This window comes from Balaenoptera borealis (genome assembly GCF_965194805.1).
Source record: "Balaenoptera borealis genome assembly, chromosome: 17".
Lineage (NCBI taxonomy): Eukaryota > Metazoa > Chordata > Mammalia > Artiodactyla > Balaenopteridae > Balaenoptera > Balaenoptera borealis.
Window position 1 is genome coordinate 11463078 of NC_138876.1, and position 24621 is coordinate 11487698.

Sequence of the window (24621 nt, forward strand, 5' to 3'; positions counted from 1 at the left end):
ATCATTTACTCAGTAAGAGTTAACTGAGCACCTATCATGTCCTAGACACCATGCCAGGCTCTTGGGACACAAAGCTGCATATTACCTTGCCTGTGGCTCAAGGAATGCACATTCTGTCTGGAAGACAGTAAGTAAATAATTGCTAAAGGGATTGTAAGTGTGTTGATGGAGATATTGCCCAGATTGGAGCACAGAACAGGAGCACTTAGGGGGATAGTCAAGGCTTCAAAAAGATAGGAGTTGCTTGACCTTGATTTTGAATGAAGAGACATAGTCCTTTCTGTGGATGACGGTGGGGGACAGCATGGAGAGGTAGGACCATGGAGATGCGAGAGCTCAGGAAGCTGTTAATAGAATAGACTGTGTGAATAGACTGTTATAAGAACAGGGAAACTTAATGTTTTATGTTTTAAAAGTCTGTATTTAAATAGTCTCAGACTATTGAGACTTAGTGAAATTTGGGCATATTTCTATCTCAGCATCTGGCATGCTGCCTGGCATAGTTTTCAATAATTATTGAATTGAATAAAAAATCATAAAAAAAAGATGTTCTGTGTCCCAACAAATCAGGGAAATTTTAAAAAGTAAATGGGATATGAAAAATCACTCGATCCCAGGCCTAAAAGAAAATATGAATACTTCTGAAAAGAAGCAGTATTTGATTATGAGATCAACTGTATGCCTGGAGCCTGAAAATTATAATTTAGACTCCCACATTCCTTATTTGGGCAGAAATTGCTTTATTTCCTAGGAAGGTCATGATGAATTTATAGAAAATTTTGTGATCTCTTTGGAGAAAATAAAACAAATCTAAATAATGGAAAAAAAACATATTGTTATGTGTGCTAATTTTGAAAAAGTGACTGCAACTTGGGTAAGAATACATACCAGTTTTCCTGGGATAATCCTGGTTTATAGCAGTTATCTATACTGATACAAATATTAGTAGTATCACCTTTCCCAATCAGATATTTCACATTTCTAATAATAAACTCCTTGCTAAACTTTCAATTAATGGGAACATTTAAAAGAAATGCAGTACGCACAGCTCAATGTAGAAGGCTGTTCCTTAGAGTATTATTTACAATATTTGAAAGGGAGAAGCAGCATAAATGTTCAGCAATGAAGAACTGCCTAAATTAATAACAGGCAACCCACGTGTGAATATTATGCCATCATGAAAAATAATGATTTAGATCTATATTTACCTACATGGAAAGATGCATATGAAACATCGTTAAACACTGAGAAAGGCAGCTTTCATAATAGCATGTGTCATTATTTTATTCTTCTAAATGAAAAAGAGAAAGGGAGAGAGAGAAAAAGAGAGATTTGAAGGCAGTCACAGCTGTATTTAAATCTCTGCTCTGCTATTTCAGAGTTGAAGAGACCAACCCAAGTCATTTAGCCTTTCTGATCATCAGTTTCCTTTGCTGTAAAATGAAGTAAAAATAGAAGTTACTTCTTGGTGCTGTTCCGATGGAATGGTATATTTAATGCATTTTTAAGCTGGTAGTTTTCAACCAGCGCCAATTTTGGTCCCCAGAGGACATCTGGCAATGTCTAGGGATGTGACTGGTTGTTAGAGCTGGTGGTGGAGAGGGGGTGGTGCTACTGACATCTAATGGGGGGGAAGCTTGGGATGCTGTTAAACATCCTGCGATGCACAGGACGGTCCCCACAACAAAGAATTTCTGGCCCGAAGTAGCAGTCGTGCTGAAACTGAAAAACTATTTTAGACAAAATAAGCACTCAATAATGTATATGAATGCCGCTATTTATAAACATGCTAAGAATGTTGATCTTTCTATGGTGGGATTCTGTGTGTGTGTGTGCGTGTGTATTGTACTTTACGTTATATTATTGTCTGTGTTGAATACAGACTACTTGAGTACTAAAAAATAAATAAAATTAACACTTCGACACTAATTTTCAAAGTCAATCTTTTACATGGCAAGAACCACGGATAATATAACTGAAAGCTCCTTGAAGTCAGAGATCAAATCTCATCTGCATAGGGCAGGGTCTAGCATACAACAGTGCCTGCTGAGCTGAACTGAAATACGCAAAGCAGTAGTGCTAAGAAAGGGAGAGGGAGCTAAGTTGTAGGACTAGATAAATTCCGTTAGCGCTCTAACAAAGTGGATAGACTAATCTGTAATCAGTCCATCACAAATATGTAAATTACACTGCAAACACCCTGTCCGGAAACAGTTTGTCAGCCAAACATTAGTCTTCTGTGACATGTTCTCACCAACCGCCACACCCATGTACCAAATAATTACACACATAATTTTTAAAGGCTGTAAAAGTTAAAATGTCTCCCAATAATAAACATCTTGAAGGTATAGAGTGTTTCTTTTGAATTTTTCCCCTTATTCTACAGTTTGTATTACTCTGCTGTGTAGTGGTTTGATATGATTTCGAATCCACTTGTTTATGACAAATTGATGTCGTATTTAGAAGTTGTTTTGATATAAAAGTAAAATTGCGTGTGTCTGTAGCTCAGCTGCTGAGTGGCCCTGCTGGGGGCTTATCAGTAAGAACATATGAAGAAGCAACTATCGCCAGGGGATATTTAGACTGTAAATGCCCAGAGTTTGTAAGGACTAACCAAGAGTGTTTGGTCTGGGCAAGGCGACTCTTTGCTGATCAAAACAGCTCTCTGAAGACCTTGGGGCATTAGCTCCTGCCTGCGCACAGCGACTCTGCTCCGGCAGTGGTGAAAACCGTGCAGTGGTCCCTCCAAGGAGATCATCTTGCCCGCCAACACCAGAGCCTCTGTTCCCTAGCAACGTCTCTAGCAACAAGGGACTTTCGTTTTTGTACCAGCAGCTGGACATCAGCTCTAGGATGGCTAGGCAGTCTCTCCTGAGAATCAACTCATAGAAAGGTACGAGACCATAGTCAAATTACATTCAGACTTTATTCCTTTCATCTCCTCTTGCCTGGAAAAATAGTGTAATTAATCTATCTTTGGTTTGGAGTATGATTTCTCTTTATTGGCTTATCTAGGGACACTATACTGTATGCAATTGGCTTGTGAAATTATCATCATTCCTTTAGTGAACCTGTGTTAAATAAAATATTGGCAAAGACAATCTCAGTCTCTGAGCATAATTTGCCCCCAAACAAAACACCCTTTCTAGTTCAACAATGTTGTTCCATTTTCTTGCTGAATTATCTGCCCCAAAATATTAAAAAAAAAAAAAAAAAAAAAAAAAGAGAGAGACTCTGTTCTTATCCTGGAGAGTCCTTGAGAAATAGTGTTAACTTGTGAAAAGTTACGTGCTATTGAACAACACCTCTGAAGCTCCATGTCCTTATCTGTAAAATGAGGAGCGCAACACTTACGCTATGGGATTGCTCCGATGATCAAATGAGATAATAATATATAAAGAGCAATACACATCACTGAGAGTCAGTGAGAGGCAGTAGTTGTCATCCTTTCCAAAAGATGGTCACTTTGCAAAATGCTGTAGTTTCACTGACAATCAATTTCTCTTTTGGTCCTGTATTGGGAAGGAACTGCGAACACACACATGATATCGTTCACTAAGAGACACCATGGTGTTATGGGTCTATGGTCACCAAAGAGCAAAACCAAATTTTGTCAGTGTTATCATTCAGTGTTCCTTAAATGTGTTAATATGCATCATTCCCTTTAAAGCAGAAAACACAATCAAAGCCATATTTAGTGTTAGTTGAAATATGAAAAATAATTAAATGCCACAGCCAACTTGGTGGTGAGGTAAAGCTGTTCCTGTAAGTTATCTTTCCAAACTCCTCATACTCCCCTCCACCCCTACTCCAGAGACTTTTTAATGTGTCTCTCCTCACGCATCACTGAGAACCATACTTTGAATAACACCAGAATACTTAGGTGGTCCCAAGGAATCTTTTGCCTGGTTTCACAAGGTCGATCAAAGGAAACCTTCACGGTTCCATCACTGGATAATCAATCAAGTCAAAAACAATTGATCTGCTCCAAGCCCATCACCAACATATTGACCCACCCACTGAGCTCTGCTCAAAGACAGTGAAGGTGATGAAAGCCATGACTGCATTGAGAAATGAACAAATGAAGGACCCTGTGCAGACAGGTTCCCCTCTCTCTTAATTATCTTGTTATTTTGTAAATTGATTTTAAGGCTGTTAACACGTGAAACTGTATGCACCATGACATAGTGGAAAGAACTGGGTCAAAATTTTCTTTTGGCCACTTGTTGCCTGTGTGAGCATAAACATACCTCTTCACCTCTAGTGATTTTATTCATAAAACAGGAATCATTCTGAGACTTTCCATGCAGAGGCTCATTGGGCCTATGCAGGAGCCAATGTAAAGCAATAGTTAATAGCAAAGGCCTTGGAGTCAGATGACCTTGATAGAGATCCCAGAGACCTGCGGTGTCATTGCTGTCACATCTTGGGCAATTGACTTAATTTGCTTATATCCTAGTGTCCTTACTTATAAAACTGTTACAAAAACAGTAACTACCTCATAGGACCTTTATAAGCGATAGAGTAAAAACCCATAAAGCACTTATTTTAGAGCAACATTCTTTGAAAGCATTCAGTAAAAACTAGCTTTATTATTTCTGCCTTTTGAAATTCCTTTCAGTGTCGCCTTTTCCATTTCATTTCATACATGCTGAGCAGCTACACTGGATGAGGCAGTCACTCCTGGTTGTCCAGCAAAATCTAAACCCCAAGACTTCCCACTTATAAAACTTCCTAGTGTTGACTGGGTATGTGGTTTCCCAATTTTAGACTGAATTTCTAAGTCTCCCCTGTAGATAGATGTGGTGATGTAAGTTCCACCTAACTGATGTAAGAAATGGCGTGGTCACTCTCAGGAAGTATCTGTAAGGGAATAAGGTGTGTTCTTTTCTGCCCCTTTCCTCCTTCATAATATCGTATGAATATTTTGTGAATATTCATGTGAATATTTCAGCTGAAACTGAACCATGAGCTTGAAGATGAAGTTGAAAAGCTTGATCTATAAGTTGGAAAATGGGAGCGAAGGATGGCAGAACAGAACAACAGGATGATTCTGGGACTTAATGATTATGGAGTCACCAGAGCAGGCCTGGATCTTGTATGAGGATTCATGGCCGAGAATGAGAAACATAGCTATGTTTTATTGAAGTCACTGCTAACTGGCGTTGAGGAAAAGTCATATGATCATGCTAAGAGGTATCACCTTGGCATCATGGAGTCAAGTGATCTCCACCGTGCTGGCTAAGAAAATGCCTGTAGATAATAAATGAACAGGATAATAATCTATTTGCATGGGCACAAGACTATCTTTATCCCTTGTTCTTTAAGTCCACTGAATAAATAAATGAAAAAAATAGAAAAAGTGAATGAACTTATTATACTCCAGCTCTCAGTCTATAACAAAACAATATAATTCAGCTTTTCTCCCAGGAGTCTCAGAAAATTAAACGTAAGTCATGTATGTTTTGGCAACATAGAGGGTTAGATAAAACACAGGGCTGAGAATCAAGGGACCTGGATTCTGCTCTGCTCCTTCTTGAATGAACTGTGTGACTTTGAGAATTCATTTCTTTCTGAGCTTTAGTTTATTTCTCTGTACTATGTCCACCATAGCATCAACGCAGGTTGCATGAAAGGGCTGTTTACAGGGTCATAAATATGTAAGTTTCTTGAAACCTTAAAACGTGGAACATTTGTAAGGCATTATTATAACTAGTCCCGTTGATGATTGATGTTGACTCAGAGGTTCCATGGAAAAGAACCACCAAGGGGAGTTTCGGAAACTAAAAGTCTGTTGATGTACCAGTTGGCGGTACATCCTACCGGGATTGAGAATATGCATTTACGCACTAAGGTCTGCCGTGCACACCTGCCCCCAGCCCGATCCCTGCCCTCTGTGAGGAGACACAAGCCTGCTATTCATCACAGTCTTTGCACGCCATCAAGAATGTGCTGCTGCTCCAGCCCACTGGAACAGGAGGTTGGTTGGCAAAGCCATCAGACACCTGTTGAGGCTGAGTCATCCCTATTCACAGGATGTGCCTCACTGCCTGGGTGTAGAGTGTTCAGTGAAGGCTGAGATCCCTGGCTAGCACACACTGGTGCAGCTGATGCTCTCATTCACTGGCAGCTTTTAGGGGAAACCAGAGAGCCATGGTCTAATTTCACTTGCTCCTCATCTTCTGACAGATGGATGTTCGCAGTGGAGTGGTCATGCACATTCGTTCAGGCTCAGGAGCCTTACAAGGAATTATGCTGGGCTTGAAGGAAATCCACTGTTTCATGGAAATTAAAGTGAGTGGTGCTGGCATTGATACGGTATCTCCTTGGTTCCCTGACACTTTCTTCCAGCATACCCAGCTTTGCTAGCACAACTACTTAAGCAAAAGTCCAGGCCACTATGTCAATTCCAGAACCAGCAGGTCTTGTAGATTAAATTCATTCCTTAGTCAATAAACTCTTGATCCTAACTGGCACTTTTGTGTTTGTTAAACAAATCCACAGGTATTGAAGGGTTTATAGAAACTGACTGGTCATCAGTATTGGGGTTTCTAGGACACTCTACATAGTTAAGCCTGTCTCCCAATTGTCTCACCAAAATTTCCATTTAGAAGGAGTTTAGGAGCTACAACACACATGGGAGGAGAGGGTAAGATTCTTGAAAATAGTTTCCGTTGAGTTTTACATAATACTGAGACAGATGAATTTCTAAAAATGGTGACTGTCTGATGATGACCCAAGTCCTTACTTTACTACTGGCATTGTCTTTCTCTCTTTGGATGCTGAATTTACTGAAACACAGAAGTACAAATAAAACAAGAATTGACAAATTCGCCTTGTTCCTGACCAAGCAAGGTTAGAATATGCAGTATGGCTTGGCACTGTATACAAAATGAATCTTTCTTCTTTCCTGCTGAATTAAACTCACCAATCCAGTCACAGATACAGTGGTGGAACTTGCAGGGTGTTCCTCACAGAGGTGCAGTCAGTCTACAGTGGTCAGAGCTTACCTCAGGCAGGAGAGTGTCCGGCCTGCAGGCAGGCAGGTAGGTCCCATAAAAGAGATCCAAAAGAAGTCACAACGTGATTCTTTTCAAAGTCTCTAATTTGTCTTATGGAGGGCAGTGCATCAGAGGTAAAGAAAAAGGCAAAAGTTCTTGACTCAATATTTGAAATAGAGCAGAAATATGGGTCAGTGACATTGCTGGGGGAAAAAAAAAATACAGCTCCTTCCTACATTGCCCAGGATTAAATAAAACGGCAGGCATGGTATGAGAGAGTGAGAAAAGCCTTGGATTTGGAACGAGATGAGACTAAAGTTGAATCCTACTTCTATCATTTACTGGCTTTGGAGCAATCACTTTATCTCTGTGTGGCTTATATTCTTTTTCTTCCCCCTAAAGAACCGAGGGTGCTGAGATTCCTAGGTCTGTGGTTGAGTTGAGATGCTGTGTGGTTGGGAGTCCTGGCTCTGGAGCAGGAAGGACCTAATTTGGTGAATCCTGCTTTCAGTGTTTTCTGAGCACCAAATTTTACATTTGCAAAATAGAGAATATGCGGGAAGAACTTAAGGCGTAATAACTGCTAAATAAATAATTGTCACCAAAAACACCAAAGAACTGCTGTTTAATCTTACTTAATCATTGCCAAGTTATGGAGTTTAGAGGGTGTGATATTGTGATTTGTAATAAGAAATGTATATTTGGTCTCTTTCTAGCACAGAGCACTTAAAACCCTTGCGATTTCTTAAGTGATGAGAGTGATAAATGTATCTTTTGTTAAGCTAATGAGGTGACATTTGGGATGCCCCTAGACACCTAAGGATGGGGGTTGGTCACCAGAGGAACCAACGCTCTGTTTAGCAGGTTGGAACTTGCAGTCCCATTCCCCTAACCTCTGGGGAGGGGAGAGGGGCTGGAGGTTGAATCGATCGCCACTGACCAATGATTAATCAATCATGCCATGTCATGTAATTAAAGCCTCCATAAAACCCCCAAAAAACAGAGTTCAAAGACCTTCTGGGTTGGTGAACACACGGAGAGGCAGGGAGAGTGGCACACCTGGAAGGAAGCATCGTTTCTACAAGGCCATCACACACTCTATTAGCAAAGGAAGTCACAAAAACTTGACCAGATTCAAGGTCAGGAAACAAAGACTCTACCTGGGGGAGTGGCAAGGGTCTAGAAGAGCATGAAAATACTGTTACAACCATTTTTGGAAAATACACTGTGCCATATATGCATATCAGAAGACAAGGGCACTATCATTCTTTCGGGTAGTTGTTCAAGCCCCAAATCAAAATATTATCCTGGGTCTCTGTCTCTTATTTTCACAATCACATTCAATTAATCAGAAAATCCTGTCAACTCAAAACACATTACAGACCTGTCTTCATCTTTAGGACAACCATCCTCGTTCAAGCTGCCATTATGTCCCTCCCTAGATAGCTTTAGTAGCTTCCATCTCCCCTTCTTTTGTTCCTACATTCCATCCTTCGTAAAGCAGCCAGGATAATCATTTCAAGACATGATTCAGATTATATCCCTCCCTGCTGCCAAAATCTCCAATGACAAAGTGGGTCACAGTCTAGTGATAAACGGAGCAATTCACCAGGAAGATATAAAAATTCTAAATGTCAATGAATCTAATATCATCAGCACAAAACATGGAAAGCAAATACTGACAAAATTGATTTGACAATTCTATGCTTACAAATGGAGATTTTTTTCATAGCCCTTTCAGTAATTGGCAGATTGGGCAGAGGGCAAGTATTAATGGCACTTGCCTTAATGGGTTACAGGTAGGCTGAGATGCTCATCCTCCTAGCCAGATGGGCTGTCTCACCTGAACTGTTATAAGTATTTGTAAGCATATTGAAAAAGACTGGGAAGCACTGCCTTAGACCACCTCTCAAACAATGACATGTACCAGAATGTTCACTACAATATTTTGGGAGGGCGAACATTTTGAAATAACTAATCTATCCATTGGCAGTAGAATGGAAAAAAAAAAGTTGTATGTCTACACAATGGATTACATATGTGTATTAACATAGATAAATCTTATAAACATAACATTGAGAAAGAAACAGTTGCAGGAAACATGCAATATGATGTTATATATGAAAATGTTAAAAATTCACCACACAATATTGTAATTATTCAAGGATTCATACATATGCTTTAAAAATATAAAGAAAAAAGTAAAGACAAGCATGACAGTAAAAGTCACCAAATTCATGCTAGGAATTATGTATTAGAAGGCTGGAAGTAGAGATGAGAGGAAGAAAATTGTAGTAATGAGATCATGAGGGAAATAGAATGGATTTAGATTATTTTTTAATGTTTTATCTCTTAAGGGGCAATGGTACATAGGTTCTTATTTTACTGTTATTTTTACATATGAATAATAAAAAGAAAGGAAAGTTTTAGCTCAGAGCTTATAAGCTTTTATAAAAGCACATGCACATATACACAAGCATACATGCATACCTCTTTAGTGGTTTCCCATCAAACTCTTTACTCTGGTTTCCAAAGCACACATTATATGACCTCCGACTTCCTTTCAGACTCAGTATCATATCACTCTCCCCATGCCAGCTTATTCAGGTGCTCTAATAGGTCAAGTTCATTCCTGCCTTTGAACATACTTGCTTTCCCTGGTAACTGTCTGCCTGATACCTTACCATTTAGAATTCAGCTTCAATGTCACCTAATTAAACAGCCTCCCTTGAACACGCAAGCCTCCCCTGAACACCCTTGAACACCAAGCTTACCCAAGCTAAGGTAGTTGCTGCCATTCTCATCACTTTACCCTAGTTTACTTCTCCTCATAGTCTATATATTTACTGGAAATGTTTTACTTATTTGGTTCCTTCTTGCTTTAACTCCCCTTGTCTAGAACATGAGTTCTATGAGAGCAGGGACCTTATCTGCTTGCATCCAACTGATCTCCAAGTACCTGGAAGAGGTCTCAGCCATTGAAAGCAAACAATAAGTGAGTACTGAACTGCTAAATGAATGAAGGTTAGAAAACCACAGGGAAAAAATTCAGCGTGCTAGTATTATGTAGTTAGTGTTAGTTTCATATTAAGAAAATTGAAATATTATTTTATTTTAAATTTTAAAAAAGTTTAAATTCTAGTTGACTGTCTTGGCACTGAGATTTTATAAAAAGTGGCTTTAGTTCTGTGAACTTTTATATGTAAATTTGTTGACTTAAAAGACATAGCAGCATGATAAATATGATTAATACTGCTGTATGTTATATATGATTGTTAAGAGAGTAAATCCTAAGAGTTCTCATCACAAGGAAGAGATTTTTTAAATTTTTATTTTATATCTGTATGAGATGGTGAATGTTCACTAAACTTAGTGTGATAATCATTTCATGATGGATGTAAGGCAGATCATTATGCTGTGCACGTTAAACTTATATAATACTGTATGCCAATTATATATCAATAAAACTGGAAGGAAAAAAATTTTAATTTTAACCTGTTTTCAGTATTCACACCATTGTTAATGATATTGATATATATAAATGCAAATGTTGAGAGACAATGAAAATAAGTAATGATGTTAATGACATTTGAAGTCAAAATTCTCAGTCTATATTCTCAAATTTTTCATTTTGTCCTACCAGAAAGTAGGTAAGCTTTCAAAGACTACTGGGGCCATGCCAAAACAACACAAGGGCCATATTAAAAAGTTTGTCACCGGGGTACATTGTATCCAAATATGGGACAATTTTAGTAAAAGTAAGAATAATAACTGAGCTATACTGAAATACATCTAATATATCAAAATTCATGAGTTCATAATGATACTAAGAAGAAAAAAAATCAGTTGTTACCTTTGGAAATGTTACAGCCATATTATGAAAGCTGGCAAATAAAGGGAAAGACAAACATTTAATCTGTCCTTCTTGTATGAAACATATTTTAGAGCAACTAAATACTTAATAAAGGAAAATTTTTCTTTCCATGTAAAAAAAAAAAAAAAAAAAAAAAAGACACACAAAATAATAGTTGTGAGTTTCAGTTTTACTCAGGGTCTTACTGAGGACTATAGCCTGGAAGACAGCCACTCGGTTACCTCCGAGGAAACTGCTCTAAAGAGGCAGGGAAAAAGTCCTTTTACATATGATTTTTGGCTAAGGAGTACATGCATTCAAGCATACATCTTAGTGAAACTTACTGCTAATCACAAAGAACAGATATCTCAAGTTAATGCTTTTAGTGCTTTCCTAGGAATGGGAAGATGCAAGAATCTGGGTTTATTAAAACTGTTCCTGAGATACACCTCTAACCAGCTAAGGGGCTGCTTAGTCAAGGCACAGTGTGCCCCATCCTGTTCTTCATCCTGAACCTCCCCCCTCAGGCAACTGCAGTGGCTTATGACTTAACCCTAGTAGAACTGGGGGGTTCTTTGTCCTTCTTTGTTCACACATTATAGAAGGCACTCAACCAGGGCCATCCCAGTCCCCAACCGAGATACATGCACATTGTCCTCGAGAAACACTCATTAGAAAACTATCTGGTACTCAGACCATCCACCCTCTTTATCTTTGGGGAATGAGCCTCTGGTTACTTTTATTTCTCAATGTTTAACAAAGGTAACTCCTACATGAAATATGGAGGTTTTACCTTCAGGAAGGACTCTGTACTGTAAAATTTGGGGTCCTTAATCTCTACAAAAACACAGACCTACAAGGAGAAAGTAAATGTGTATTACAACTGTATTCCTCTGCCTCCAAGCCACACTTGCAGCCAAGTTATCTAAGAATGATGGTTTATTTTAGCCTCCAAACTGTGTTGAAGATTGGATAATCCTACATCCTGAGAGAATGAGAGCCACTATCCTATAATAAGTTTTTAGTTAAATAATTTCTCCCTAAAAGCTAACCTCAGTCTTTCAAGTTAGTATTACTCAGCCTCTGTGGACAAACTTCCTGGGTTTAGAAATTGCTCTTCCTATTAGTAGCCGTGTGAGTTTAAGCAAGTTCCTTAACCTCTCTGTGCAAAATGGAGATAGTAATGCTAGTATCCACACCACAGGATTATTATGAAGATTAAAAGAACTACTGTACATAGAGCACTTAGATCAGTGCCCAGAGCACAGTAAACACCACGTAAATGTCAGCAATAAACATTCTTCTCCTATTAACTTTGGGACATTGGCTTTGACCTTTGTGGTAATAAGCAAGAGTTGGTCACCTTCACTCACAGTTTACGTAAGATTCTAAACAACTTGACTAAATCTCTTCTGGCTTTTCTGTCGGTGAACTTGTGGAGATGTGGGGAGAGTGGCATTCTCTGAAAGAGTATAGAAGTTCTGTGTCCTTTCCCCACACCTTGCCCTAGGTATCTCTTATCTGGCTGTTCCTGAGTTATATCCTTTTATAATAAACCAGTAATCTAGTGAGTAAATGGGTTTTCTGAGTTCAATGAGCTGCCCTAGCAAATTAACTGAACCCTAGGAGAAGATCATGGAAACTTCTGATTTATAGCCAGTTGGTCAGAAGCACAGGTAATAGCCTGGACTCGCAACTGGGGTCTGAAGTGGTGGGAGGTGGGCAGTCTTGTAGGACTGAACCCTTAACCTGTGGAATCTGAGGCTGTCTACAAGTAGATAATGTGTCAGAACTGTGTTGAATTATACGACACTCAGCTGGTGTCCTGAGAATTGCTTGGTGGTGTGGGAATGCCCACCCACCCCCCTACACACACACACACACACACACACACACACACACACACACACACACACACACACACACACACACACACACACACTGAAATTGGGTCCAGAAAACCAGAAAACCAGCCTTAGGGTATTTCTTCATGGTGTCAACAATAATACTTGAGCACTAACTGTGACTGCATACTTTGTGGTAAATAATTCCTTTTATATAACTTTTCCAGTGCATCTTCAATTACTTCGACTAGGGTGGCTAGGGGTACTATACATCTGGTTCTAAACTACCTCTCTACTCTCTCCCCTTCTCACTTCTCCCCTTATACTCTGTGCAATTGAACTGTCCTCGGAAAATAATGTTTCCAGATCATGGGAATTCCCTAATAAAGTTGTATTGAACTGAATTGAAATGCTGAAATGATTATGATATCATACAATTGGGTTTTATTATATAAGCCCAACCACTTCTTTTTTTTTTGTTTTTTTTTTTTTACTAATAAGTCCATCATTTTATTGCTTTTTATTTTATTTTTTTTATGTTTGGCCGCACCTCGTGGCTTGCCGGCGGGCTCTTGGTTCCCTGACCGGGGATCAAACCTGCGTTCTCCGCAGTAAAAGTACAGAGTCCTAACCACTGGACCGCCAGGGAATTCCCTAAGCCCAACCACCTCTGATCTCTGAATCTTTACTAAGCTTTCCCTTTAATTCCAAAGCATTTTTATCTCTAAAACCAGATATGGATGGCAGTTGGAATAGAGAAATTTCTCATGGCTCTGTCCTATTATCATGCATTCTCAAGTTTTTGCAGTTTTAATTAATTACTCACATACTAAACAGTGAACCTTTATTTTGTGCCAGTCTTCAGGTGTACCAGTTCGGAAAGAAAAGTCTTCTCTCTCCTGAGGGATTTCAAAATCTAGTGGAAGAGACAGATATATGAAGAGAGAGAGAGTGAAAAGAAGATTTTAATGTAGGAAAATAAGTGCTATGGCAGAGATAAACGTAAGGAGTTCATACATCGAGTTCAGAGATCCAGAGGAGGGGCAAATAATCCAGTTTTGGGTTAAAGTAAGATTAGGCTACCACAGAATACAGAAAGCTTCCCAGTAAAGGTGACACATGCTGAATGTCAAGGATATGGGTAGAAGTAGTCCATACCAATAGAGGTAACATTTCAGACAAGATGAGTTATATGTGAGAAGGCAACTCACTTGGGATCTGCAATAGTTGAAGGATGGATCATTCTATTTCCCTTTTCCAAAGGAGAAAAAAATAGCTCTTTATCCATGACAGAGAAGTAACATTCTGAAAATCCATCTGGTTCAAATGCCTAGATTAACAAGCGAACCATAGCCAGTCCCAGAGAAAGAAACTGATTTGCCATTGTAATGCCCCCACTTGGTTCCCTACCCAGACTTCCAAACAGAAGCCATTTAACTTCCTCCAACAGGAGACATTCAGTGAGATGATCTGGCTTCACTTCCTTTCCAGGGATAACTTCGGGACCTGGCATAAGAGGAGCCTGGAAGTTCTGCAGTAAGTCGATTTGGCTGATGGTTCTGTGTAATCAGGTCATTAAGCTTTAGTAACCGGACTCTTACCACAAACCCAGGACCATGCCTCAGTCTCAATTTATAGTGCAGCTTTCCTTCATTCAATTGTTTATTCCACAAATATTTTTTGTCACCATTGATATGCCAGGTACTCTAGTAGGCATGATAGCTAGTGATAACTAAGTTTTGTTCCCTCTCATTTAGGAAATCACAGTCTCTCTTTGATTCCTCTGAACCTGATGCCTTGTCTTAGTTTCCTAGGCAGTTTCTCTGCAAACTTTTCCAGGCTCTGTTGAGACCTTCTTGAGCTCTCAAATGCCATTCTAGGATTGTGGTTCCTATGGCTAGATCTCTTCGACCTTCTGCCAGCGCTCTAACATTGCATTTCACCCATTTATTGCTGATCTTTTCTCTAAGCAATCTGAATTTCCTCTTTTTGTATTTATCCTAGAGGACTTGTCTAGCTTTCAAGTCATGGTCCTCTTCAGGTTATCCCCTCCTACCACAGATCAATACCTGGTCTTGGGGCTCAAGGTCATTGGGTGAGTTAATGAAGATTTGGCATTATTATTTCATTTAACATCTATTTACTGAGCACCTGGTGCGTGACAGGTGTTTGTTACATGCAAACTTCAGTTTCTCCAGATGGAATATTAACATCTGTCTCTTAGGTTGTTATAAGAATTAAATAAGATTATATACTCCTGTTAGGTCAGGTCCCCTAGAAGCAGAGCCTGAGACAGGGATTCATATACAAGTGATTGATTGATGGAGTGCTCTCTGGTAAGAGAATGAAGAAAGCAGGATAGAGAAGGGAAAGGAGCTATACAGAAAGTAGTTTCAGATGAGGTCTAACTATGGCCTAATCTTTTAAGGAGATCAAGAGCATAACCTGCACCACAAAATCTGTCTTGGACTCTTTCCTCAAGTCAGGACTTGAAGGCAAGTGGTGATGGGGGAGATCATAACCTCAGGATCTCCAAGAAGTAGCTGCAGGTAGAGAAAGCTGTAGGTGAAAGCTATGAGCTGAAACTCCCACAACACCTGGGGGATGGGTACACCAATCCAACAGGTAAAAGGGATCCCAGGGAACCTGGGTAGGGTACCAACATGATTTGTGATAATAATCTTACAGTGGAGACAGAGAAGGAAACAGGTTATTGTAAATTGGTGGAACTGATAGACATAAGCATAAAAGTGGGAGCTTTCAATGCTATCTGCCAACCAAAGGCGAAGAGCAGCTTCTTGGAGGATGATGTAACTGAATGGAGCTTTGAAGGATAAACAGGAGGTAGCAAGGCAAAATCAAGTGCCACATGTGGTCCTTAAAGGTTTTGACCAAAACCATCATCCAAAATTGACTCCTTTATTTCATAGCCCTACCTGACAGCGAGACAGGTTTCTGTTGTTAAAAATCCAGAACTTGCCTTCCGAGTGTCATTAGGGTGCAGCATGACAAATCAAGATTTGATGTTGTGAAACCAGGGTGAAGTTCACTTCTTCCCAGGCAGTCATCCAAACACTCTGTTCATGCTAACACTCTTCCAGCAGGGCCCAAGAAGGGCATACCACAAATGCGTAGATTGATATCAGCATGTGCTGGGAACAGCTCCAAGCTCAGCTTTCAGCAGTTTGTAAAGATGTCCACGAGGCACAAAGCAAAAGATATAGATTGGCTTGACCCTGGAAGAGGGAACAAACATACTGTTCTTGTAGGGTGTTGCCATTTGATTTTGTTTAGGGGCCTCTTGGGCAAATGCAAGGACTGAGAGCATCTCATGATTCAAAAGGTAGGAATCAGAGTGAGGATATCTTTTTAAAACCCCAGCTATTCTATGGATAAATTTATGGCACTTTAAAAATGAGAGCAAGAAGCAGAGAGATTAAGCTCAATCTCCAGTGCTTCCGACTGGGGAAAAGGCATTGATTCACCCATGAGATTGCTAATAGCAGGTGTCTTGTGTGACTTATGCCAACAAACAAAGTTGTTTGGGCCCTAATCCTTTTCCATCTGTTCCATAACAGGGAGAGGAAACAGGAGAGGTTGTGAATAATTCTAGAACTTCAGGATCCTTTTCACCCTGGAATGTGGAAGTCCCACTTCCCCCTCACTGACTTGGTGATCTCTCGAAGATGGTGGGGCTTTCTGGGGAGGCAGGTTACTCCTCAGATGTGGATTCTTTCTCATCTCCTGTGATCTATGCTGATGAAGCTTCCCAGACTTGAAAGGAGACAGGGGGGTGCTAAGCATTGCTCTCAGTAGGGACACAATGGAAAAATCCTTCTGTTCCTCCTTTCCTCTGCTTACATGGAGTTGTGCCCAGGTTTCCTCCTGAAAGAAGCTTCCTGTACCAGCCTGGGCAGAAGTTTTGGGAAGAGCAGAGCTGGAGGACTGCGGCAGAGAGAACAGTAACTTCAGCACACCTACTCTATAGGCATTTTCCGAGTACATTAGTATTTGCCAGACCTGGTGCTTTTTCATGAGTCTGAACTTCCAAGCATATTCCAGAACTTGGGAAGGGACCATTGGTTAAAAATCCATTTAAAAAAAGTATTTTGACTGCTTACACTGTGCCCGCTATTAGCTGAGAAGGGGCTCTAGAAGATTAGGTCTTCTTGATGGGAAAGACTGCCAAAGGTAGTAGGAAGAATACCAAACCCAAATCCATAGTAGGTGTCCAAAGCCCATAGCACTTCCTCTGCCCGCGATCTGCCCATGGATATAAACTGGCTATGAGTCCCTAGGTGGGTTGTTCAACTTCTCTGACCATCAGTTTCTTCACTTGTAGGACAAAGATAATGATATTTGTGCTTCCACCTCTACAAGATTGCTGTATCATATTAGACAACTTTGAAAGTGTGACATAAATGTTGTTTTATTCTTATTATTATGCAAAAAACCATACAAAATACAAGGAGACATACATATTCTAAGTGGTACTTGGTTCTTCAGCAGGTAGGTTACTATGAACTGAGCTCCTGGCGTACTATTTGAGCTGATCCTTGAAGAAGAGAGAGACTGTCAGCAGGTAAAGATAAGAGATAAATGTAGCTCAAGTGAAAGGAAGTATGCGTGTTAGTTTCCTAGGCTGCCTTCTAAAAAAAGTACCACAAAATGAGTGGCTGAAAACAATAGTGATTTATTTGCCCACATTTCAGGAGCTTCCAAGTCCCAAGCCAAGGCACCAGCCAAACTATGTTGACTCAAGGTTTTAGTTGAGTTGCTGGCAATTCTTGACCATCCTCGGCTTGTAGATGCCACACTCCGGTCTTTGCCTCCACCAACACGTGGTGTTTCCTTGTGCGTCTGTGTTCAAATTTCCCTCATCTTATAAGAGCGCCAGTCATTGGATCAGGGGCCACCCTAATCTTGTATGACCTTATCTTAACTTATTTACATCTCCAAAGACCCTAAGTAAGGTCACATTCATAGGTATCAGAGGTTAGGATTTGAACATATTTGGCAGGGGGCACAACTCAACTTGCAACATTATGTGAACAGAATTCAAAAAGAGGGAGGCACAAGATGCATTCAGAGGAACAGTGAGTAAATTAGGAAAAGAGCAGAAAATGTGTCGGATGAGTGCGGAGCGACAGTTCCAGAACTGAATTGCAGTCAACAAACAAGTACCACACTAGGAGCTGGGAGCATCAAGATGAATAAGACCATATCCTTAGAGACATTTTATGTAGCATGGAACACCTTCCTATATAGAGATAACTATACTCCAGGTGGTCAGGGCTCTCATGGATTGTGACACAGGAGATATATGCTCTGGGAACATAGATTATGCCTCTTCTCTCTTACTCATGATTGAATGTCTAGAACCTAGTTTCTGATACACAGTGGGCACTAAATAAATACTGTTGAATAAATGAATGGACATCTGCTTTTATAGATGAAGAAACCAATTAAGAGAGTAACTTGTTGAAGGAAGCAGATAATGATAGTAAAGCTGGCATAAAACCTGGCCTAATTGGCTTCAGAATCCATGTTCTATTGACTATTTTGCTGTCTGTTTGAATACCTTCTTAGCTCAGGAAAGTTTATCGGCCTGGCCATTGTTGTCTATTTTCCACTGTATGTTGAGGTCAGATAATACATGGTATCTTGACTTCCTGAGACCACAGGCCAGGTTGTTCATCAGGCATGCCATTTGACAGAGCAGTGGCCTTGATCTGGCTCCACTCCCTCAAATGACATGCTCACTTTCTCCCACAGATGTTAGGCAGAGCCTAGAGGACACAGTGACATTTGGCATCTGCAAAAGGCCATTGTAATTCCTCCGTCACAGGCACTGTCTTTCATCCTTTTAATATCCATTCAGAATAGTGCCATATCCTGACCCTGTGCCGCTGGAGATAAACAGTGTTCAGCAAGATAGGTTTGCCCCCAGGTATTCATTACTGAGTTGGGAGATAAAATGGAATTCAGGTTCATTAGGTAACAAAATCTCAGGATCACAAAGAAACTTAAAGTTCATCTGATTTTATCTGTTTTAAACAATGCTTGAAGCACCACTCCCCCATTACCACTGAACAAACACACGCACATGCACACAGACACAGACAGACAGGCACACACACACACACAAATACACATAGGACTGTCTGCAAGACTCTTCCAAATACTTAGCCCACAGACATAACCACACACAGAATCTTGGCCTTTTCCCTTTGAAGACAAGAATAGAATTCTTCTTGACCTAATAAGAGTAGTTATTATGAGGAGGGAAATTTAATATTCTAAAAAAAAATTTGAACAATAGGCAGATTTACCCAGATTTAGCAGAGGCAGCCAGGAAAAAGAAAAAGGCAAAAAAAACAACAGAGCTTGTTCAGCATAGATAGTGAAAGAGACAAATTAAGAAGAAAGAAATGGTCATTACTTCCAAATACTAAAGAGACATCAAATAAGATTAGGAAGAAAAAGAGAAGAAGAGGAAGGAAGATGTTAGTGTGAATAAACACTCATCCGAACCTGCTCCTTCCTTGGTGAACCTCGTCTTAGCTAATGGTGACTCCATTTAACCCCAGCTCATGCCCCCAGTTAGGAAATCATCCGTAACTCCTGTATTTTCCTTACATCTGTAATGCGATCAGTCAGGAAATCTTGTTTTCTCTAACTTCAATATACCGTACACTCATCACCCAAACCCCTCTCGCCACCCACACGGCCACAGTCCTCCCCAGACTCCCCATCCTCTCCTTCCTAGACCAGGCAGCAGTCTCCCCACTGGGCTCCAGCCTTCCGTTCTGACTCAGCTGCAGCCTGTTTTATACAGCGCAGCCAAGCCAGTCCTTGAAAACGCAGATGTTAATATATCACACCTTTACTCAGAACTCCCAACGGTTTTCCAGCACAATTAGAACCGGGTCCATCATTCAAGGCAAGGCCGACAACACTCCATAATGTGCTCTGGCCCTTGTGTTCCCCCCATTCCGCTTTCCTCCCTGGTCCCCCTGCACCGCCCACTGTGGCTTCCACCAATGAACACACTGCTCTCACCCTCCTCCATCGGGACCCTGGGGCTTGTGTTGTCCATGCTAAATCACACCTCTCCCACGTATCCAAATGGTTCACTCCCACACTGTGTTCAGATCTTAATAATCATGTCATCGCAAACCTCCCCTAAGCACTGAAAAAAGAAAAAATAAGAGAGTCTTTCCCCCATCATTCTCTATTTCCTTATTTTGCTTTATCTTTCATCATAGCACTGATCAGTACCTGCATACATATTTGTATGTAATCTCACACAATTAGGATATCAGCTTATGAGGACAGGTATGATATCCATTTCGTGTTCACTCATGAAACTCCATTGCCCAGGACCTGCTTGGCAATAATTAGCACAGAGCGATTGCTTAGTGAAATGAAGAGCGTTTAGGAGCCAACATGCAGTTCTTGACTCTTTTTTTGTTTGTTTTAACATCTTTATTGGAGTATAATTGCTTTACAATGGTGTGTTCGTTTCTGCTTTATAACAAAGTGAAGCAGCTATACATATACATGTATCCCCATATCTCCTCCCTCTTGCGTCTCCCTCCCACCCTCCCTATCCCACCCCTCTAGGTGGTCACAAAGCACCGAGCTGATCTTCCTGTGCTATGCGGCTGCTTCCCACTAGCTATCTATTTTACATTTGGTAGTGTATATATGTCCATGCCACTCTCTCACTTTGTCCCTGCTTACCTTTCCCCCCTCCCCGTGTCCTCAAGTCCATTCTCTAGTAGGTCTGTGTCTTTATTCCCGTCCTTCCCCTAGGTTCTTCATGACCTTTTTCTTTTTTTTTTTTTTTAGATTCCATATATATGTGTTAGCATACGGTATTTGTTGACTCTTTAACTTCGATCTTAGGTGAGCTTTTCTCTTTCGATGGTGAGAATGTCCCCAGAAGTTACAGAGCTATTTCCTTCCTTTCTAAGAAACTCAGTGGAAAAAAAAGATGTCTTTTTTTTCCCATTTTTTCCAATGTTTGAGTACCATTGGACTAATGGGCCATTTGCTTAGTCCGGAAACAATCTCTGTGGTCAACAGATGAAATTAACTGATTGGTTAGACCAGATCCTGCTTTCACCACTGGAGTTGGGATTGGTCAATCCCCAAGCCACATGGACTTAGGGAATGGGAGCGCTGTGACTCCCCAAAAGAAAACAGAGATGTTGCTACCAAGGGGAGATCCAGGTTCTATGAGGTCTAAAACTTAAATTAAGAAAATGAGTATAAAACTGCAAATGCAATATTAATCATAGGGCACTGGAAGTGGCCTGTGTGTGTGTAACAGGCCCCGAAACTGAAAACTGTAGCATCACGGCAAGTCTATTTTTGGGAAAGAAAAAGTAAAAAAGAAAACAGATGTCTTCACAAGGAGACTGAAAGGGAAGAAAAAATGTGGACCAGCCAGACAGACCATGCGAGAGGAGGGCTTGATTAGAGACAAAAGAAGGACAACTGTCAATTAGATATGACAAAGCTTCCCTCTCTTCAGCCGAACACTTTTCCTGCTCAATGCAGGAACTTTCAGAGCGATTTCCAGCCAGGAAGAGAGGAATGCGGAATTTGGTCTTAAGCTGTCTGTTCTTACCATTGTCTGCAGCTTGCTCTGAAGTGACTTGTGGAAAGAACAGCTGTGTGTCCCTAGTACAGCTAATCCTTTTGGAAAAAAAAAATAAGTTACATAACATAAATGTGTTTAGCTCAATCTCCGCCTCCCCCGTAATTTAAAACACCCCGCAGGATGTCATGTTTGGGTAAGGTGTGAATATTAATGGTGAGTCCTAGCACTAAACATCCAGTATCTCAACACACGGGGAGAGGGGTCTCGCTTCCTGGGTCATGGATGCTTATCCTGCAATTCTGGGGGAATTGGTGGAGCTGAACATGTACCTAGAAACACAAATGGACTCGGCGCTCAAAGTCTGAGCAGTTCTGTCCTGGTGAGTTCACAAAGTGTTACATTGGTGAACTTGTGTAGTCTGTGAACGTTGTCCTACAGGGGTTGGGTGAGGCTGCAAGGGTACTGATAGGGACCTGGGGGAGAAAGCAAGGAAAAGAACGTGCGTGGGCCAAGTGTGAGGGCTGCACTAAGAACTGGCCCCTGCAATAATGCCTGATGACAAGCACCTTCTACATTTGCTGTGTTTTTCTGAGCTCTTTCAGATTACAGACATTAACGTCACACACTCACGAACAAATAGAGCTCAGAGATCATGTGGGTCAACTTCTTTATGCAATCAAGAATAATCTGAGGTGTCGTGATGGTGGTCCCATGTATGAAGTGTCTGCAATATGCCAGGCAATATGCTCAGTGCTTTCCATGAAATATTTCTAATCCTCAAAACAACCCTCCCCCTAAGATATTATGATGCCACTGTATAGCAAGCAAGCAAGCAAACAAAAATCTGTCCAGAAGTCACAGGGAGAGTAAATAGTTGACACAGAGTTCAACCTCTCATCTAACCCCAAAGCTCCTGATTTCCATGAGTAATAGATCCTAATAATAGCTTTATTATTATGATTATTATCACTATCTATAATTAGTGAGCTCCACTGTATGCCAGATACTGTGCTAAATGCAATGTGTGTGTGTGTGTGTGTGTGTGTGTGTGTGTGTGTGTGTATTTACACATGAGAAGACTGTGACTTTGATAATCTACCCAAGGTAATTTATCCAAGGTCATTAGTCAATATTTGACATGTGAACCCTTGTTGTTCTGATTCTAGCGATTAGAAATGAAGTGCTTTGCTTATATTCACTCACGGGTGATGTTGAGGCTCAAGTGTTCCTGAGGACTTGGTGATGTGGACAGCTGGGCTTTTCATGGCCAGCAGCCTGGCGGCCAGTGCTACAGAATTTATGATAGGGTAGCTTAATGGGGAATGCCTCCCCAGAGGACAATTTTACACTTGCCTGATGATTCCAAAGTAGTTGACTCTGAACCGGACCAGTGGGCCCCTAAACCACGCCATGCCACAGCTACATGTCATGAGCTTTGCTTACTCCATGGTGTTCACGTAACCACAGCCCTTGGGGGGATGTGTAGCCGATCCCACGAGCTGGCTTCCTTTCCACTCTCTTGACTGTTAGCTCTTCTGTGGTGGCCAGAGAACAGACTGCCTCAGCATTTAGATTCGAAAGTGCACATTAGAGTCCCACGTGTGCTGGCCAAGGCACGCATAGCTCTGCCAGTCTTGTATTTCGTGTTCATCCAGCTCAGAGACGGCAACTCATCGAAGGCAATGGAGTACTCATTGGATGTCCTGGGTCTGAGGAGTTGATCCATGAAACCCCAGAGAGAAACGTGACATGATCTGAAGTACAGAACCTTGGCCGATGCTTTTTCAGGAACCTCCCTCCAAAGAGCTGGTTTGAGATGAAAATGGTATCCCACTTGAGAAACCCTTATGTTGGGTCTGGTCAGGGCAAGAGTCCAGGCATTCCAGGAGTCTGTGGAAGAAAAACTACATTTTCACTTACTTGAGGCATGGGTTTCAATTCTCATTTCAAAAGAGTCCAAGATGAAAGAACCCTACCAGCTAATTTTAGAGCAAATGGTTTTATCCCCCTGATTGACTCAAACAGGGAAGAAGAAAGGGAATTGAGAAAAAAAAATGGAGATCTTGACTTTAAAACCGACTAGGCCTATGGAGCCGGTGCATGCTATGATCTTATTCTTCAACATTTGCGGTAGGACACTCCATGATTGGTGCTATGCAGTAATCTTGCTAACTCATATGACAACAAAGTCCCTCGGATGTGCCTGGGCTAACTGATTAACTAACTAGGAGGTGGTATAAAAATCCCTCTGTATCTTTAGACCTGCTTCCTCTTCTCTAAAAATTGGAAGATAGAATCAGAGAAAGTTAAGGGAAAAAGGAGCTTAGAAATCATCTCATCCCCAATCCTTAAGAAGCAGAGATGTCTGAAGGTTACAGGATTTGTACAAGGTCATATAGCTAGTTCGTGGCAGGGATCGGACTAAAACTTCGGTGTTCTGAACCAAATTCATTACTTTGGCTTTTTTTCTTTAAACCAAACAACTTCAGTCCATCTTTTTTCAGAATTCTGCGGCATGATTGGAAGAATATATTTAATGAAGTCACTACCATGGAAGATTTGAAAATCTGGATTTTGAAGCACTTTGCAGATGGAAGCAGTATTTGCCACAAACCACAAGATTAGAAGGGTGATACCTCCTCCTCAGCCTTTGGGAGGTCTGGCTCTGGGAAGCCAGGCCACTGCCTCAGGAGAAACCAGGACAGTCAGCCTCAGGCATCAGGAAGAAAGAGCCACCAGCAACTGCCCTCTGACCGCCCTCTCACCCGACACTGCGGTATTGGGGACGGAAAGAAACACAATCCTACCCAGGCTTCTCCATCTTGACTGCGTTGGATCTGAGCTCCCTTTATCTCTCTAGGGCTTAGAGTCTAGGGCCTCTGGGGATGACTGAGGAAAAGATGTTTCCAAAGGATTAGAGGACATGAGAATTGAGAACCAAAGAGGGGCGAGTGTTTCTTCACTTGTTTTTCCCCACCTTCCACTGTAAGGTGGAAATCTGATCAGCAAACTCCCCATAACAAAGTGCCTCCCGCAATGCGCATGCCTGGCCCTGGTTCCTCCAGGTTTACCTTCTGCCTTTTCTCCCTCATGATGTTCCCCTCCTGGGAACTTCATTCTGCTCCTTACAACAGCCCTACTGTACCTTGCTCAAAACTCCTGGGGAGCTCTTGCTCCCTCTGCCTGGAATACTCACCCACCTCCTCCCCAGCACTACCACCAGCATGCAGCCGTCTACACATCACCTCTTCAGAAAAGTCTTCACTGACTACGGGGTCACCGCCCTCCTCTGATCCCCAGGGCGCACTTGTG

At 41.1% G+C, this 24621-nt stretch overlaps 1 protein-coding gene and 1 long non-coding RNA gene across 27 annotated transcripts in view; one reads left to right on the forward strand and one right to left on the reverse strand.

The window, feature by feature from the left end:
• LOC309614571 (uncharacterized protein) overlaps positions 1–9606 on the reverse strand; it is a gene marked incomplete at its 5' end in the record, with an annotated part of 295377 nt that extends 285771 nt beyond the window's left edge. For 12 of the 21 annotated variants that reach the window (XR_014236263.1, XR_014236268.1, XR_014236269.1 and 9 more), the window contains 4 exons: positions 250–344; positions 1209–1433; positions 3355–3528; positions 9492–9573. Coding sequence is in view for 3 of the 21 variants with exons in the window: in XM_082363169.1 (XP_082219295.1) it covers positions 9492–9580 (89 nt within the window). Of the gene's footprint in view, positions 1–249; positions 345–1208; positions 1434–3354; positions 3529–5203; positions 6984–9491 lie in introns of those variants that run through there. The other 9 variants (XM_082363169.1, XM_082363168.1, XM_082363170.1 and 6 more) reach the window with 7 other exon arrangements.
• An 88-nt stretch (positions 9607–9694) lies between these two features.
• LOC309614575 overlaps positions 9695–24621 on the forward strand; it is a 57608-nt gene continuing 42681 nt past the window's right edge. For 5 of the 6 annotated variants that reach the window (XR_014236285.1, XR_014236286.1, XR_014236287.1 and 2 more), the window contains exons 1-2: positions 9695–9785; positions 9901–9996. This is a non-coding gene — a long non-coding RNA (uncharacterized lncRNA). Of the gene's footprint in view, positions 9786–9900; positions 9997–14189; positions 14235–24621 lie in introns of all 6 variants that reach the window. The other variant, XR_014236284.1, reaches the window with a different exon arrangement.